The sequence below is a fragment of the Quercus robur genome, chromosome 6 (genome assembly GCF_932294415.1).
Source record: "Quercus robur chromosome 6, dhQueRobu3.1, whole genome shotgun sequence".
Lineage (NCBI taxonomy): Eukaryota > Viridiplantae > Streptophyta > Magnoliopsida > Fagales > Fagaceae > Quercus > Quercus robur.
The window spans coordinates 22567504-22582020 of NC_065539.1; the positions used below are offsets into that span (position 1 = coordinate 22567504).

The window sequence follows — 14517 nt, forward strand, 5'->3', positions numbered from 1 at the left end:
CGTGCGTATTGCCTTTTGATGTTTTCATATTATGTTTTAAAAATACGATTTTGGTTAAAATTGTGAAATTGAATACAATTTCACGATTTTTAATTAAAAATGTGAAATGAGATTTTTAGTCATATGATAGTGTATATTAAATAAGTGTTAACAAAAAATATATAACTATCATTACTCTAAATAAAATATAGGTAGACAAATTTGATCGTTGGACAATGGACAATGGATTGGTGAAGATTATTTTGAATCTATTTATAATCAAGCTTGAGTTTAAGTACTTTAAAAAAAGAAAATGAACTCAATTCTTAAGAGGAAGTTTGGTTGTGTGCTTTACAACTTGTAGTTAAGTGTTGCTTATGAGTACAAGACTCAATTAAAGTATATATAATATTATATAATAGGTGTACATATGTTTAAAAAAAATGCTTATATGTATTTGAAATTAGATTATGTAAATTTGTAAATAAGTTCATTAGATATCAAATTATAATTTTTAATTTATAAATAAATAAGTGATTAATTTTGTAGAATTATATATATTTTAACCATATAAGGTTTGTGAATATAATTTTAATATTTCATAAACAAAAATCATTCTATCTATTTAACTAATCAAAAAAAATTAACTGTAATTTAGTTACTAAAAATTAACATAAATTTGTGAATGGATAACAAATTTTGGCTTAATTTGGATTGGGCTGAAAACTAGCGCGTCTGCGTCTGTGTTTTTCCTTTTTTTTTCTTTTTTTTTTTATGCGTATTTAAGACTTGCGGCTACTGTTCATGCACTGTCCAATGAACAGTAGCTGCAAAGTTTGACTTTTCTAACTTTTTTCAGCCAATTAGTGCACATCGTGTACTGTTCATGAACCCACAAATTTCACTTTTCAGTAACTTTTTCATTAAAAATGGGTCCCACGATACTATTCACACATTTAAAAATTATTTTACTACAGTGTTTTTCAGTTTCAGTTTTCAGTTTTTAGTTTTCAGCTATATCCAAACGGACCCTTTATTCATAGTGTTTACTATATATGAGAATAAATAAGTTAATCAAGTAACTCATCAATAAGTTCAAGCTTATTCGACAAAAAAAAATGAATCAAGTTTAAACATATAATATAATTTAAAGATAAGTATGAGCTTGCTTGAATTCAAAATAAAATTAATTGAACACTTCTGAACTTTTAATACTTAGTTTGACTTTACCTGTTTACAAACCTATTTGAAGGGAAATGAGATGACAAAGAGACCAAAATCCAAAATACCTTGAACTCGAGAGTTTAAGGAATAAGCAACAAAAATTATTTGAAAAGATACAACAAACACATTTGTCATATCAAGACAAATATTAAAAATTCAAAGTTGTTCATCTAATTATATTTTGAACATGAACTGAGCTCATGTTTATTATTAAACTAGATTGCATGCTTAAGTTGGTCCCCTTTTTTGTCGCAATGTTTGAGCTTATTTAAAATTCTTAGATAAGTTCAAAGGATTTTTTTTTTTTTTTGGTAGAAAAAGAATTTTTCTGAGACTGTGCGAGTAAATACTGTGAATGTGAGCTGAAGGAGGCTTTTGATTCCAGAGTCCAAAACAGGAATTTGCAAAGTAGAGTTTGTCATACATGCCGTGAAGCAAAGTTTCGTACTGACTTTTACAAGCAACAAAATATTACTACTTGGAATTGACTAGCACAATTTATGTAGGAATTAGGACTTTGGACCTGCGACCATGGATTGATGTAAACTGAAAAAGATAATTCAATACTATATTTGAAATTAAATATTAACATATATATATATAAACACATGTTGAAATATTATTTTTTTTAGTTATAATCAGAGTTTTACGTAGAGCAAACCATGTTTTTTTTTTGATCAAATAGAGCAAACCATGTTATGTTATATTATATACTGTTGAGTAAAATAAAAAAAGAGAGGACATCTACTTTTTTTTTTTTTTTGGCTAAGACATCCAAAACAGAGGGAGGCAAGGAAGAAACATTACAACAGAAACTTGGGTTTAACTGTTTAAGAGAGAGACAACCTTAGCCAAGGCCTGAGCAACAACATTTAACTCCCTTTTAACCCAAGAGAAAGAGCAGCTAAGGAAAGAACTCTTAAGATGCAATACATTTTCAAGTACTGTTCTAATATTCCAGCAACTATTCTCAGTCATCGTTTAAAGCATCTATACAAAGCTTTGAGTCGCTTTCATTCATGATCTTCTTGTACCCTTCCAAGGAAGCTAACTTTAACGCCCAAGTAAATGCAGCAGCCTCTACCTCAATAGCATCACAGTATACTTGTTTCTTAGCCCAAGCATTTAATATTTCCCCCCCTATCATCCCTTGCCACAGCTGTAAAATCTGGGTTTACTGCCTCTGCCGCATCAATGTTGATTTTAATTGTACCTGGAGGTGGTTTTTGCCATCTCCCTTTGTTGATCTGATATGCTCCAATATCATTAGTTCCATGTTGCCAATTACACTCACCAAGTTGACCTTAAGCTCCTTGTTGTGCAAGATTTGATCCTCCAAGGTAATAGCTTTTCTCAAAGGGGCATGCTCCGGAATGTCCAGGTCACCTGTCATAGTGCATTGGAAAAATAAATGAACAGATTCCTTCACCCCCTTACAGCAAACACATACTGTGTCAGCTATTCCCATTCTTTGCTCCAAATTGTCCATTGTGGACTCTCCATAACTCCATTTTCAGTCTCTCGTGGATTCTCAACTTCCACACTTTTTGCCAGTTTACACCTCTAGCATCACTGGTAGGGATTTCTTGGATGGATCTATATGCCGACTTGACAGAAAAACACCCTTTGGGGTCTTTGATCCACATGAGACTGTCTTTCTTAGGGGAAAGAGGTAATGGAATTCTTTTAATGGCTGCTACAGATTCAGGTGCAAACAATTCAGATAATTTTCTCTCTATCCAAGTATGGTTAATGGAATTAATCAGACTTGAGACCATCATTGGATCAAGTGAAACAGATTCATCCTTCGGTTTTGGTTTAAACCCCTCCATCCAAGGATCCAACCAAACATTTACTGATTGCCCTCCCCAATCTTAAAGCAAGCAACTTTAACAATAATATCTTTTTGCATTCTCAATAGCTTTCCATACTTGTGATAAGATCTAAGTTGAAATCCTTTGATTTTCTAAACCCCAACCCACCAACCCTCTTAGGAAGACAGCTTATCCCAAGATTTCCAAGCCAATATACCTTGAGTTTTGTGGGTTCCACCAAAATCTTTTCATTTGGGATTCAAGACATCTACTTGACATAACCGCAACATGTAAGAAAATTAATATTATTTACCTATATTATGATATGCTTAGGTGGATGCTATACAAATGTTTACCTTACATTGTAGAATTTAGTATAAAAAAGCTCTGCAGCAGCTATATAATTCATCAAACCTTCTTTTGGTATTTTATCAAATGAGACAAGATGTGATGAATGGGAAATTACTACAGCTCCTTATTTATAAACATTAGCATGGAATGCAGGGTCACTGAAGCAATGTTGGTTCCCATGAGCCCTCAGTAACAAATATGCCTCATTTCATGGTGAAATCATCCATTCTTTCCCTACCTCTACAGCCTGGTTCTTTTCAAGTCATTTTCTCCATCTTTCTAACACTTAAGATAATCATAACATCAGCAAGACACATCAACAACCCATAAGCATCTTGGCCAAGTGGAAATTTAAAAACTACAATCATCCAATATCAAAACTTGTCAATCTAGTTTTCGAAATTCTATTGCCTTTTCCAAAGTACAAATGAGGTTTTGGTAGTCAATTTCCCAACACAACTGCCAAATAGCTAAAACACCTTGTTAAGCTCAAATCACACAGAACTGGACATTGCAGATTCAACAATGACAACAATAATAAATCTACACTAACCCGATGGTAGCGCTTTCTCTTTTTTTGGCGGCTCCACTCACCTATCAATTATTCAATAACTTAGTAAGCCATTTTAATCTAGCCTCTAGGTCGCCCCCTCCAAGACCCAACCACAAAGCCGCAACTCATTTGATCCTATCCTCAATGAGCTATGTCCAATTACTTGACGTGTTGTTTGGCTCTGATATCAAATGTTAGGAACCAATGGGTAAAACTCACCCTAGAAAACCAACTTCCAAGGGGGAGGGTACCCAAGAGCCTATAAACACATGGTTAAGCTAACACTTAATCCATGTAGGACACTAGGATCATAACACTACAAGGTTACTTATCTACACATATGTAATAGTAACCTAAGTGACTGCAATATAACAGGTTTTAGTTTTTTCAACCGCAGATAGATTTAGTCATGTTTTCATTATAAAAAGTGAATCTAGATCCATAGGCCTAAGCTTGTTGTATACATGATGACACATTAAGTGCCATTACTACCTAAAGCTGAAGATCACTGACCAGTCTACCAAGGAATTTAATTACGTTTAATATGCTTACTTCCCGTGATTCTATAGATAATTTAAAAAAAAAAAAAAAAAAAAAAAAAAAAAAAAAAAAAAGTTAATCAGGCTAAAGATAACTTGATTGCGAAGAAACTACAGCATATCTTTGTCCACAAAAAGTTCACAGAAAGCTCAAATAATCTAGGTACACATATTGACAAGGCTACAACAAACCACTTGCAATTAACAACAGCAAATAAAGAAAAGTGAAAAACTATCTGCCCTTGTTACCTAGTAGGTCCATAACTCAACACACTGAAAAGTAAAGCCTCAATGATGATACTAGCTGGATATTTTTTTTTAATTAAGATTGAGGGAAAATCAGAAGAAGAAAGAATGAAAAATATGTACACAACATATTTGACAATTTTCACCATCAAGCTCATTTGTCTTATGGTTTACCGCTTAGCTCGCTTAGTGAAATAGTTGAGGGCCAACCTAGAAAATCGGACAAGGGTGAAAAATATTTGCAGGATTGAACGACCCTTCACGACTCCCTCCCTTATGCCCCTTGCAGTTCTAGCCAACACTGGCACTGTTGTCTTAGTTTTCGGGCTGGCTACCTCCTGCACCGAAGCTAATCAAGTAAAGATGAGATAAAATTCATTGCTCCAAATCAATTCAACGAAGTCAGATTAAACCATGAAATGCTACAGAAGACATAGATAACCTGCTGGAGCCATGTCTGTTAACCGACGCAACCTCTCTTCAGCTAAGCGAACAGCTCGAGTGGAGCTTTTAACACCTTGGTTAATCTCCTGGCTAAACAACAAACGAATGGGTTTGCAACGTGATATACAAAATAGAGGCTAAGATGATTAGCAAAAGAGCTCTTTATCTATGATACTAACCCTAAATCACTGAGCTCCATGGTAAGGTCACTAATCTCCATGCCAGACAACCGAACAGCAGCCATTGTGTCAGGGAGCTCTTCTCTTGTAACATCCATCAGCTTTTCTAGTGATTCTGCTGCTCTCTTGAAAGCCTTCCATATGCCACATTGAACATCAAATATATTACTATCAAGAAAAGTGAACACAATATGCATAAAAGAAGTAAATATTTCATCACGCACCAGAAGAGTTGGTATTGCAGAGAAAAAGAGCCAAGTTGCTGAAACTGCAACCTACATGCGAAATGCACATCTATTAGAATCCACCACATACTATCACCAAAAACACCAAATTGAGATAACTAACAATTCTCTTAAAAAAACATAGCTCCATCCAAACCAAAAGTTCATTTTGTTTCGAAGAAAATGAAATCATCAAAAGGAAAAAAATTTCATACCAATATACATTAAAAACGCATAACCATAATCTACAGAGCCCTCAATTCTCACACAGTCTTACTCTATCCATTTTTTTCAACTACTACAAATTTTACTATATAGCATATAGGCCTTATTACAAACTAACGCGTCAACTTTTAAACACGAAACAAACAAATCATTCATAAATTTATTTGTTATGTTGTCTAATGGCACCAAGACTTGAAATCTAAAGAATCAAAAGATTCAAAACAATCATTTTTTTTTTTCACACAAACTTGAAATAATTGTCCCATCATGTAATTAATTGAACAACAAAACTTAAATCATCTAAGTGAATTCAAGTAAAAATTGTCTAACTTGTTTCAATTTAGTTTAAATTTAAAATTAAAAAAAAAAAAAAAAAAAAAAAAAAAAAAAGTAAATACCGCGCAAGCAATGACTTGGAGCATGACGATGTGACGGTTGGTGAGGTTCCACTGAGGGAGCTGAAGAGAAGAGGATCCGACGGTTGATGTGTAATGAGAGGAAATTGACGGCTCAGATGCTGCGGTTGCATTGTACTGTGATTGTACGACCGACAGAGACAGTTGGAGAGGTCGTCTCATGAGATTGTAGTTTTTACGGCGGGAGTCGATGTTAACGGGGAAGCTGTATTTTTTGTAGTTTGGGTTTTTTGCGACAACGTTAGCGAGCTCTAATTTCAAACCACACAACATTGTTGTCTGTCTCTCTCTCGCTCTCGCTCTCACTCACTCTCTTGCTCTATAGCTCTGTGCGTTTGTGGGTGTCTTTCTGTTTTCTTTTCCTCGCAATCTCCGAAGTGAGGAAACACTAGGTACGTTAGTAGTTCGTGAGTATTCGGAGGGGTAGTTAGGTCATATGGGGCCACTTATTTCTCATGCTTTTAGCACCGTCGGATTAGTACTCATGATCATGAATTTAAATTTGATTAATTTCGGCCGATAATGTTTTCTAAATGAATTTAAATATAATTAATTTCAACAATAATGTTTTTAAGAAAATGTGTTATTTAAAAAATATATTTTTTATAATAATATCTTATTTTTTGATGATTGGTAATAACTTTAAATTAGTTGAAAATTAATCTTCTAACTTCCCTCTTTTTTTTTTTATGCTACTAAATACTAAAAAATACACACACAAAAAAAAACTATATTTACACGTAATTTTTCATCAAAACAAACAAAGCGTAAGGAAGAATTGAAATCCGGTTTACACAAAGTAAGTAAGTTATTACTTGTTGTTACTTGTGGGCAACAAAAATAATTTGAGTAGTGGTGAAATTGGTCAATCCTCCATATAATTTTGGTTAGAAAAATGATTTTCAGCTATGCAAGATTAGGAGCCTTCAAAAAAAAAAAAAAATTGAAAGGATAATAGAAACACTTTTGTTCTCCCAATATGCATATCAAAAGTTCAAGATTATTCATCTAATTTTATTTTAGAGGTAGGTTGAGCTCAAATTTATCATTATGCTCAAGTTTGAATTAATTTTTTGTCAAAATTTGATTTTGTTCACAAAATACGTAGGATCCATTTGGTTGGAGGGTTGAAAAAATGGGAGAATAGAAAAGATTTTAATTTCCCTCATTTTTGTTTGGTTGGAAGTAAAAAAGTGAAATGATGAAAAAAATAAGTTTGTAGTATAAATTTAATGATGTATCCTTATTAAAAATTAATGCCCAATTAAAATAAAAAAAGTGACAAACCAAAAAAAAAAAATCATCCAAATTTATTATAAAAAAAAATTAAAAAAAAAAAATCACTTCTAGTTAAAAAAAAAAACAAACAAAAACAAAGACTGTTACGCCACACACACACACACACAAAAAAAAAAAAAATGCAACACCCAGGAGGAAAAACAAAAGAAGGCCAACATACTTAAGCATGGCATTTTGGTCAAATTAATAAATCAAAGTTTCCCAACAGTTTTCTCTCATTTTAGGGAGAACTTTCTCATGGGCCCTCACCCTTTTTTTTTCCTCTCCCTCTCCCAGCTAAACATTCTTCAAAAAGTTTTCCCTTCTTATTTCCTCTCTTTTTTTTTTTTTTCATCCTCTCTAAAATCCACTCTATCAAACACACCCTTAATTAGCAAGTTTGAACAATTAACTTTATTCTTTTTCATATTAACTTTATTCTTTTTTTCATAATTATGAACTAAACTGTAGTTGAAATTGTACTATTTGAAATGATTAGATTCAATGAATTTTGTTTATAAATTTATAAAAAATTTAGATTCACCAACTTTGCATTGTTCAAAAAAAAAAATATATGAGTATTTCTATTCTTCGTCTTAAAAAAAGAGTTAAGTAGAATACTATTTTAGTCCCTAAACTTTACCAAAAACTTGTTTTTCATTCCTAAACTTTAAAAAGTAGTTAGTCGAAAAGCTCGATTCATTTACATTTACAATACAACCGTTTTTGCACTCCCTAAAAAATCATTACTTCATTTAATTTGCTCATAAGCCAAATGTCAAACCTTTTTTTTTTTTGGTTAAATGGAAAATGCATTGAAATCAACTAGCCATAAATGACAAAATAATGGCTGAAAGCCTTTAGGGAGTACAATCCAGAAGTATCCGAATTCAAAATTACACATAAAGCATCAGTGGGAGGAGTTTCTAGAACAACAAAATCCCCAAAAAGGAAGCAGCCTTCTTTAGCACACATAAAGCATCAGTGGGAGGAGTTTCTAGAACAACAAAATCCCCAAAAAGGAAGCAGCCTTCTTTAGCACACATAAAGCATCAGTGGGAGGAGTTTCTAGAACAACAAAATCCCCGAAAAGGAAGCAGAAGATCCCCTCCCAATACACATGGCTGATCATGATTCGATGGAATTGGCCTTGGCCTAGGAGATACCTGCAGTCAGTCAGCAATGAAGAGGATTTCTTAAGGTCGACAATAGTTTTTGCATCCAGTTCCACGAGTAATTGGGTGATACCAAGCTGGGAAGCTAGACAAGCCCACCTCTTAAAGCCCAAAACTCAGCAACGATACTGGTTGAAACACCAATGCATTCAAACACCCAGGAACTAAATTCAATGTCAAACCTAAATAAGTATTCAAACACCCGGGAACTAATAAATTCAATGTTCTACTCTTTCAGTCCCTTGTTGATCTACTTTATTTTTAAACAAGAAATTATCATTTAAAGTAGAAAAAACCTATCAACTAAGGTCCTTGCTCAACCTTCTTGTCATATTTCACACTAGTTGAATTTTACGGATGGTCACCACCGGAAGCATCAAATAATAACAATAAGTCCAGTGTGGCAAGTTTGTTGGAGACTCTCCACGATTTGGACAAGAAAAATACATCAAAATTCGAAGAAAAAAATATACCCGTACTGTAAGTTTGCATCTTTTCTTTTTCTCATACTGAGGTGACTGAATCACAAAGCTCTAATAGCATATTAAGGTTGCATAATATTTCACAACTATTTTAGAATTTAGCCCATGTACACTAAGGAACAAGTGAATAACATATCTGACACACCTACAACAGAATCGATACCCATTGATTCTACAAGCAAATGCAATCTACAACTCTTTGACCCTCCAACAGAGTGCCTCAAGTTGCCACAGCCAACAACAAAGTTACAGTGTTAGTAGTCCAACAATTGGTTCAATAAAATTTCCAAGCAGCAGCAGGGCAACACTTAGCCTCTCCTAATTTCCTAGCCTTCTCCACACCAAATACTGTACATGGAAAAAAGACAGCAGAAAGAATGGCTGCAGAACTTGTTTTATTTACAAAGCCAACAAATAGGATTTCTACTAAATGAAACAAAACAATTATGTACAATAATTGAATGATTGGTCTGACAAAATACATAACATCAATGTAGTTTATAAAAGAGAAATGTGTTTCAGACATCCAAGGAAGGATTGAACAGCACAAGCTCTCAAGCCCGGCAAAGGCGAAAGCTCTTAGGCGGCCACTGCGAATGTTTTGAGAAACAAGCCTTTGGATTTGTCATCATCAACAATAATATTGTAAATGCATCAACATCCGATCTTAGAGTAAGAAATTAATGTGCTCAATACCAAACATTAGAAAATTCTTTGAATCGCAAATTTATTTGTAACAAAATGTGAAGAAATAAAACAATTTAGAGGAGTTTAAACTTATATATTATATAGGGATGAACACCTCCAGCATTCAAGGAGAGACTAAAGCAGCAATAGCACTTGCAACCAAGGAAGGCAGAGCACTGAGGCAGCCACTGCAATTGTTTTGAAAAGACATTTAATTTATCGTCAGTGGATATAAAAAACTAACTAACCATTTAATTTAAAAAACAAAGACAGTACCACCAAAACTTTTCAAGACAGATTGAGATTTAGAAATTTGGGAATAAAATTTTCAGTCAAAAAAAATTTTAGTGGGAACAGCTAAGAAACATGGCAATGAGGATTCCATTCAAACAAAAAATAATAAAAATAACAAAAGCAAACAACCAGAATAACTAGGAATTTACTAAAAAGACATCACTCACTGCCAGCTATTTCTGTATGTCGAAGTAACAACTTTCAGACATCCAAGGAAGGATAGAGCAGCATTAGCTCTCAAGCCTGGCAAAGGCAAAAGCTCTTATGCAGCCACTGCAAATGTTTGAGAAACAAGCCTTTGTATTTTTCATCATCAACAACAATATAGCAAATACCCTATGCCACAGATTACTATTAGAATGAACTATTACCATTATAATAAAGACTTACAATATCCGCTATCAAACATTAGAAAACCCTACAGAAGACAAATTTATTAGATGCATAATGGGAAGAATGCAAAATATCTAGAGAAATTGTACACCAATAAAATCAATATCAAATAGTATCATGGGGTGAACACCTCAGACATCCAAGGAAGGATAAAACAGCACTAGCTCTCAAGCCTGGCGAAGGCGAAAGCTCTTAGGCGGCCACTGCGAATGTTTTGAGAAACAAGCCTTTGGATTTATCATCATTGGTATTTGGTAAATACATTACAAATTCCATAACTATTGAATATTTAAATCAAAGATAGGCCTGCCAGATCTAAAATTCATGATAATGAAAACTAACAATTTGATAACATAATTCCAGAGAAGGCAAAAGCTTTGAGAAGTGTATACAAACAAAAAATTACATCTAGGTGAAAGAGGTAATAAGTTTCAGACATCCAAGGAAGGAATAAGCAGCACTAGCTCTCAAGCCTGGCGAAGGCGAAAGCTCTTAGGCGGCCACTGCGAATGTTCTGAGAAACAAGCCTTAGGAGTTGTCATCATCAACATTTGTAACTTCAATATGTATGAGTGTTCAAGTATATTTGGATCATTAAACGCATAGAATATAACTAAGGATAGAAATAAGATTTGGATAGCATGTACCACCCTAAAATGATCAGCTAGACAACGAATAAGACAGCTGACAAAGTGAATCAGATGGATTAATATGAGGGGACTTGTTCATCCCTAGAGCAATCACACACACTGCTGAAGGGGCAGACATGAAAGTCCCATCACAATTTCTAAAAATAACAAAACTGACACTACACTAACAATGAGAAATTCTTATACCCACAGAATATATAACAAGATGGGTACCTCACAAAGCACAAATACCAGACACACAGTAACCATTACCATTCCAATTACTAAACAATTAGCTAATATAAAAATTCAAGATTTACCCAAAAAACATAATTGAAAAAAAAAAACCACATACGCAAGGACTAAATATCTGTCTGAAAATAAAACAAAACATATTAGAAAATCACATTGAGCTTGCCAAAACATTTGACCAATATAAAAATATAAACTTTACACAAAAACAAAAAGACCCACATAAGCAATAATTTAGAGGACTGGATATCTATCCACAAATCAACCAAAACATATTACAAAAGCACAATTGAGATTGCCAGATACGAAAAACCAAATAAATAATAGAACCTGTTTGATGAAAAGGGTCAATGAGAGGCATTGCTAATGTTAAAGAGAGAGTAAGAGTTGTTATAGGGGGAGAGGAAGCGTTCATGGAAGAGGGTGAGGTAAGAGAGACAGGAGCTGAGGTAGTGATTTATAGTGGTTTGGGACAATTTAGGGTTTTGGAGATCTCAGGGTTTTTGTGAAATGGACGGCCAAGATTTGTTGCGCTAGTGATGAAAGGTCCATCATGGAACGTTCTAGACCAACTTTGGGTTGGGCCTAATTGGGCTTTTGTTTTCGGCCTGCAGCCTAATTTCTATAGCCCAAACAAATTATTACTATTATTATAAAATAAATAAATAAATTCACGATGTTTCAACTTTCAACTTGTTTTTCCCAACTTGCAAATAGCAATAGCTGCATGTACTATCAGTTCTTTAGGTCCCGTTTGGTTATAGAGCTCAAAAATTATTGTTTTAAAAGATGTGAAAATTGTAGTTTAAAAAGTGTTATTGAAATACATGTTTTTAGTGTTTATAAAACAAAAAAATGTGTTTGGTATCATGGTTTAAATAACATGTTTCAGTGTTCAAAAATATAAAATATGTGTTTTGTATATGTGTGTTAGATGGTAAAAAAAAGTTGAGCAAAGTACAAAATAAATATAAAATATTTTTTAAATGCTGCTGGGTTGCTGTCTGTGTGGGTGAGAGAGTAGACAATTCTTTCAAAAAGCTGACCGGTGGGCCCATAATAGTGTGCAACCTAATTACGAAAGTGCCACTTAACATTAGTTTTTGTTGTTAAAAATCAGTCCGAAGGTGATTTCAAAAACCATTGTTTTAAACATATGTTTTGAACAATATTTTTCAAACGCCCCTGTTCCAGAATGGTCCACCAAACGTATTTTTTTTGTTTTTGAACAATAGTGTTTAGTGTTTAAACACTGAACACTATGTTTTGAAATCAGTGACCAAACACCCTCTTAATAGTTAAAAATTGAACTATAAAAATAAAAATGACAAAGTTGGCCATCCATCTAATTTTTTTACTATTATTATATATTTGACCACTTTCTAATAAAAGAAAACTATGGTGAATCTACAGTGATCACCTATATGGTTAGGCAGTTTTAATAGGGTCCATTTGTGGTTTAGACTTTATTAGTTTACCGACTTGAAATTACCTCCATTAGGCCTTTGTAATCCACCTCTCTTAAAAACAATAGTAAATATGTTTTTCTCCTTTCTTTGCAGTTAAAAATATTATATAATATAAAATAAATAAAGACGAGAGAAAACAAGATTAAAAAGTATTATTGATAAACATTTTATACAATGTCTTCAAACTTGCATTTACACTTGCTATCTCAACAACTCCAAAATCCATCATCTCAAAAGTATCCAAAAAATTCATAGCCTGTTTGAGACATACCTACATAGTTTTTTTTATGAGAATTAATATCAGTTTCACATGTTGCCAAGGTCTCATGAAGACATAGAAAAAACAACAAGCCCATTGATGAGAGTTAATGCCATGTGTATGAATGAGAATATTATTTAAGAGTTTCATTATCCCATACTTAGTAATTCATAATAGTAAGATAATAGCAATGGTGGTTAGGCTATTTCATCTCTGAGACAACGTGCCTAGTAATGTTTTATTGTATCGGTTGATAAATTATCCTACAGACGACATATATCATCTAAAAAGAGCAAGATAGTCTGCTAATCAACTTGGTAATCCCCCCATAAATAAAAATAAAAAATAAAAATGGTATTCCCCAAACTCAAGAATTAACGTATACAATTAGTATTTTATGTTATAAGATATGGTGAAGCACCAGTGAAGTAATATTTCTTAAATTTTTCTCTATCTTGAGATGAAAAAATATCCTCTATAGAATATTAAGGCGAAAATACATTTTTAGTCCCTATATTTTGCCATTTTATAATAGTATATCATAGTGATCCTTTAAAATCAAACGATGGTCCCTTTAACTAGATTGCCCAATTGTTAGTTTATCAAGTAGACCACACCCAATTAAAGCATAAACTTTTATTAAAGCCTAACAAAAGCCTAGACGCCATGTGTCTTTTCTTTTTATATTTATGAGCATACAAAAATGCAATGCATTATGTTCCTTGCATCTAAAACTGCACTGTATTGTTACCAAAAAAAAACTAAAGTGCACTGTGTTCCTTTTATATATGTTCTGCATTGCTTGAACTTATGAGTTTTTTTTCTTCACAAATTTGATCTTTTTCTCATCATCCCATATTTTCCCTAGATAATTTTATCTTTTTAATTTTGGTTTTATATGCTTGATCAGTTGTATATGCTTGATCAGTTGTGCCAACCTTGATTTGTTTTTAGGAGATTAGTTAGGTTGCTATAGAGATGAGATTTATTATTATTATTATCATTATTATTGTAGAAAATGGGGGGCCTTGGGCCTTGGGCTTTGTCTGAGGAGGCTTAGTGGTCCGAGGATAGATCAATAGTAAGGAAGATGTAAGACTTTGAACTTCATGAGCAAGTTATGACTGTAAAAGGCTGAGGGAGGTAGGCCGATGAGGAGTATCTCCTCAGTTAAATGAAGCAGAGGTCAAAAAGTGTGTTCTGTTATCTAGAGTGACGTTCCAGTAAATTCTATTGATAAAGATATGCACTATGAACGTACATGAAAAATGGGAGCTAAGAAATATCTAAGAGAAAGCTGCTACCACCACATTAAATGCTTTGCAGCTAACTCTCTGGGCGCATTAATAAGGAAATGATATCTGAACAGTAGTTTTCAGCTTTACAGCTACTCCCCAAAAATTTA

The 14517-nt window shown here is 33.3% G+C and overlaps 1 protein-coding gene, 1 long non-coding RNA gene and 5 other non-coding genes across 8 annotated transcripts; all 7 read right to left on the reverse strand.

Annotated features, from left to right (window-relative positions):
* Positions 1-4536: 4536 nt before the first annotated feature.
* LOC126733287 (uncharacterized) lies at positions 4537-6568 on the reverse strand. Of its 2 annotated transcripts, none has more exons than XM_050436522.1 (5): positions 6177-6568; positions 5554-5604; positions 5330-5463; positions 5149-5240; positions 4537-5055 (listed from the first exon to the last, which is right to left on the reverse strand). In XM_050436522.1, exons 1-5 carry the CDS (start codon positions 6465-6467, stop codon positions 4877-4879), a joined length of 747 nt encoding a protein of 248 aa, XP_050292479.1. In that variant the 5' UTR covers positions 6468-6568; the 3' UTR covers positions 4537-4876. The 2 variants fall into 2 exon arrangements, with proteins under 2 accessions (XP_050292479.1, XP_050292480.1); XM_050436523.1 differs by having other exon boundaries at positions 4869-5044; positions 6177-6567.
* A 1715-nt stretch (positions 6569-8283) lies between these two features.
* Positions 8284-11870, reverse strand: LOC126733288 (uncharacterized). The gene is made up of 2 exons (XR_007659673.1): positions 10278-11870; positions 8284-10004 (listed from the first exon to the last, which is right to left on the reverse strand). It is a non-coding gene; the product is annotated as an uncharacterized LOC126733288 (long non-coding RNA).
* Positions 9644-9766, reverse strand: LOC126690680 (small nucleolar RNA SNORD14). The gene has a single exon (XR_007644717.1). It is a non-coding gene; the product is annotated as a small nucleolar RNA SNORD14 (small nucleolar RNA).
* Positions 10308-10429, reverse strand: LOC126690683 (small nucleolar RNA SNORD14). The gene has a single exon (XR_007644720.1). It is a non-coding gene; the product is annotated as a small nucleolar RNA SNORD14 (small nucleolar RNA).
* On the reverse strand, positions 10631-10753 carry LOC126690679 (small nucleolar RNA SNORD14). Its single transcript, XR_007644716.1, has one exon. It is a non-coding gene; the product is annotated as a small nucleolar RNA SNORD14 (small nucleolar RNA).
* LOC126690682 (small nucleolar RNA SNORD14) lies at positions 10931-11053 on the reverse strand. The gene has a single exon (XR_007644719.1). It is a non-coding gene; the product is annotated as a small nucleolar RNA SNORD14 (small nucleolar RNA).
* On the reverse strand, positions 11143-11243 carry LOC126690635 (small nucleolar RNA snoR99). The gene has a single exon (XR_007644682.1). It is a non-coding gene; the product is annotated as a small nucleolar RNA snoR99 (small nucleolar RNA).
* Positions 11871-14517: the final 2647 nt, after the last annotated feature.

What these genes read in the sequence shown, in the direction of transcription:
- LOC126733287 (XM_050436522.1), bottom strand. Translation starts at nt 6,467, where the DNA reads ATGTTGTGTGGTTTGAAATTAGAGCTCGCTAACGTTGTCGCAAAAAAC. An exon ending in ATGGAGCTCAGTGATTTAGG is followed by an intron (nt 5,241 to 5,329) that starts GTTAGTATCATA and finishes TTTGTTGTTTAG; the next exon opens with CCAGGAGATTAACCAAGGTG. An exon ending in AACAGACATGGCTCCAGCAG is followed by an intron (nt 5,056 to 5,148) that starts GTTATCTATGTC and finishes TTACTTGATTAG; the next exon opens with CTTCGGTGCAGGAGGTAGCC.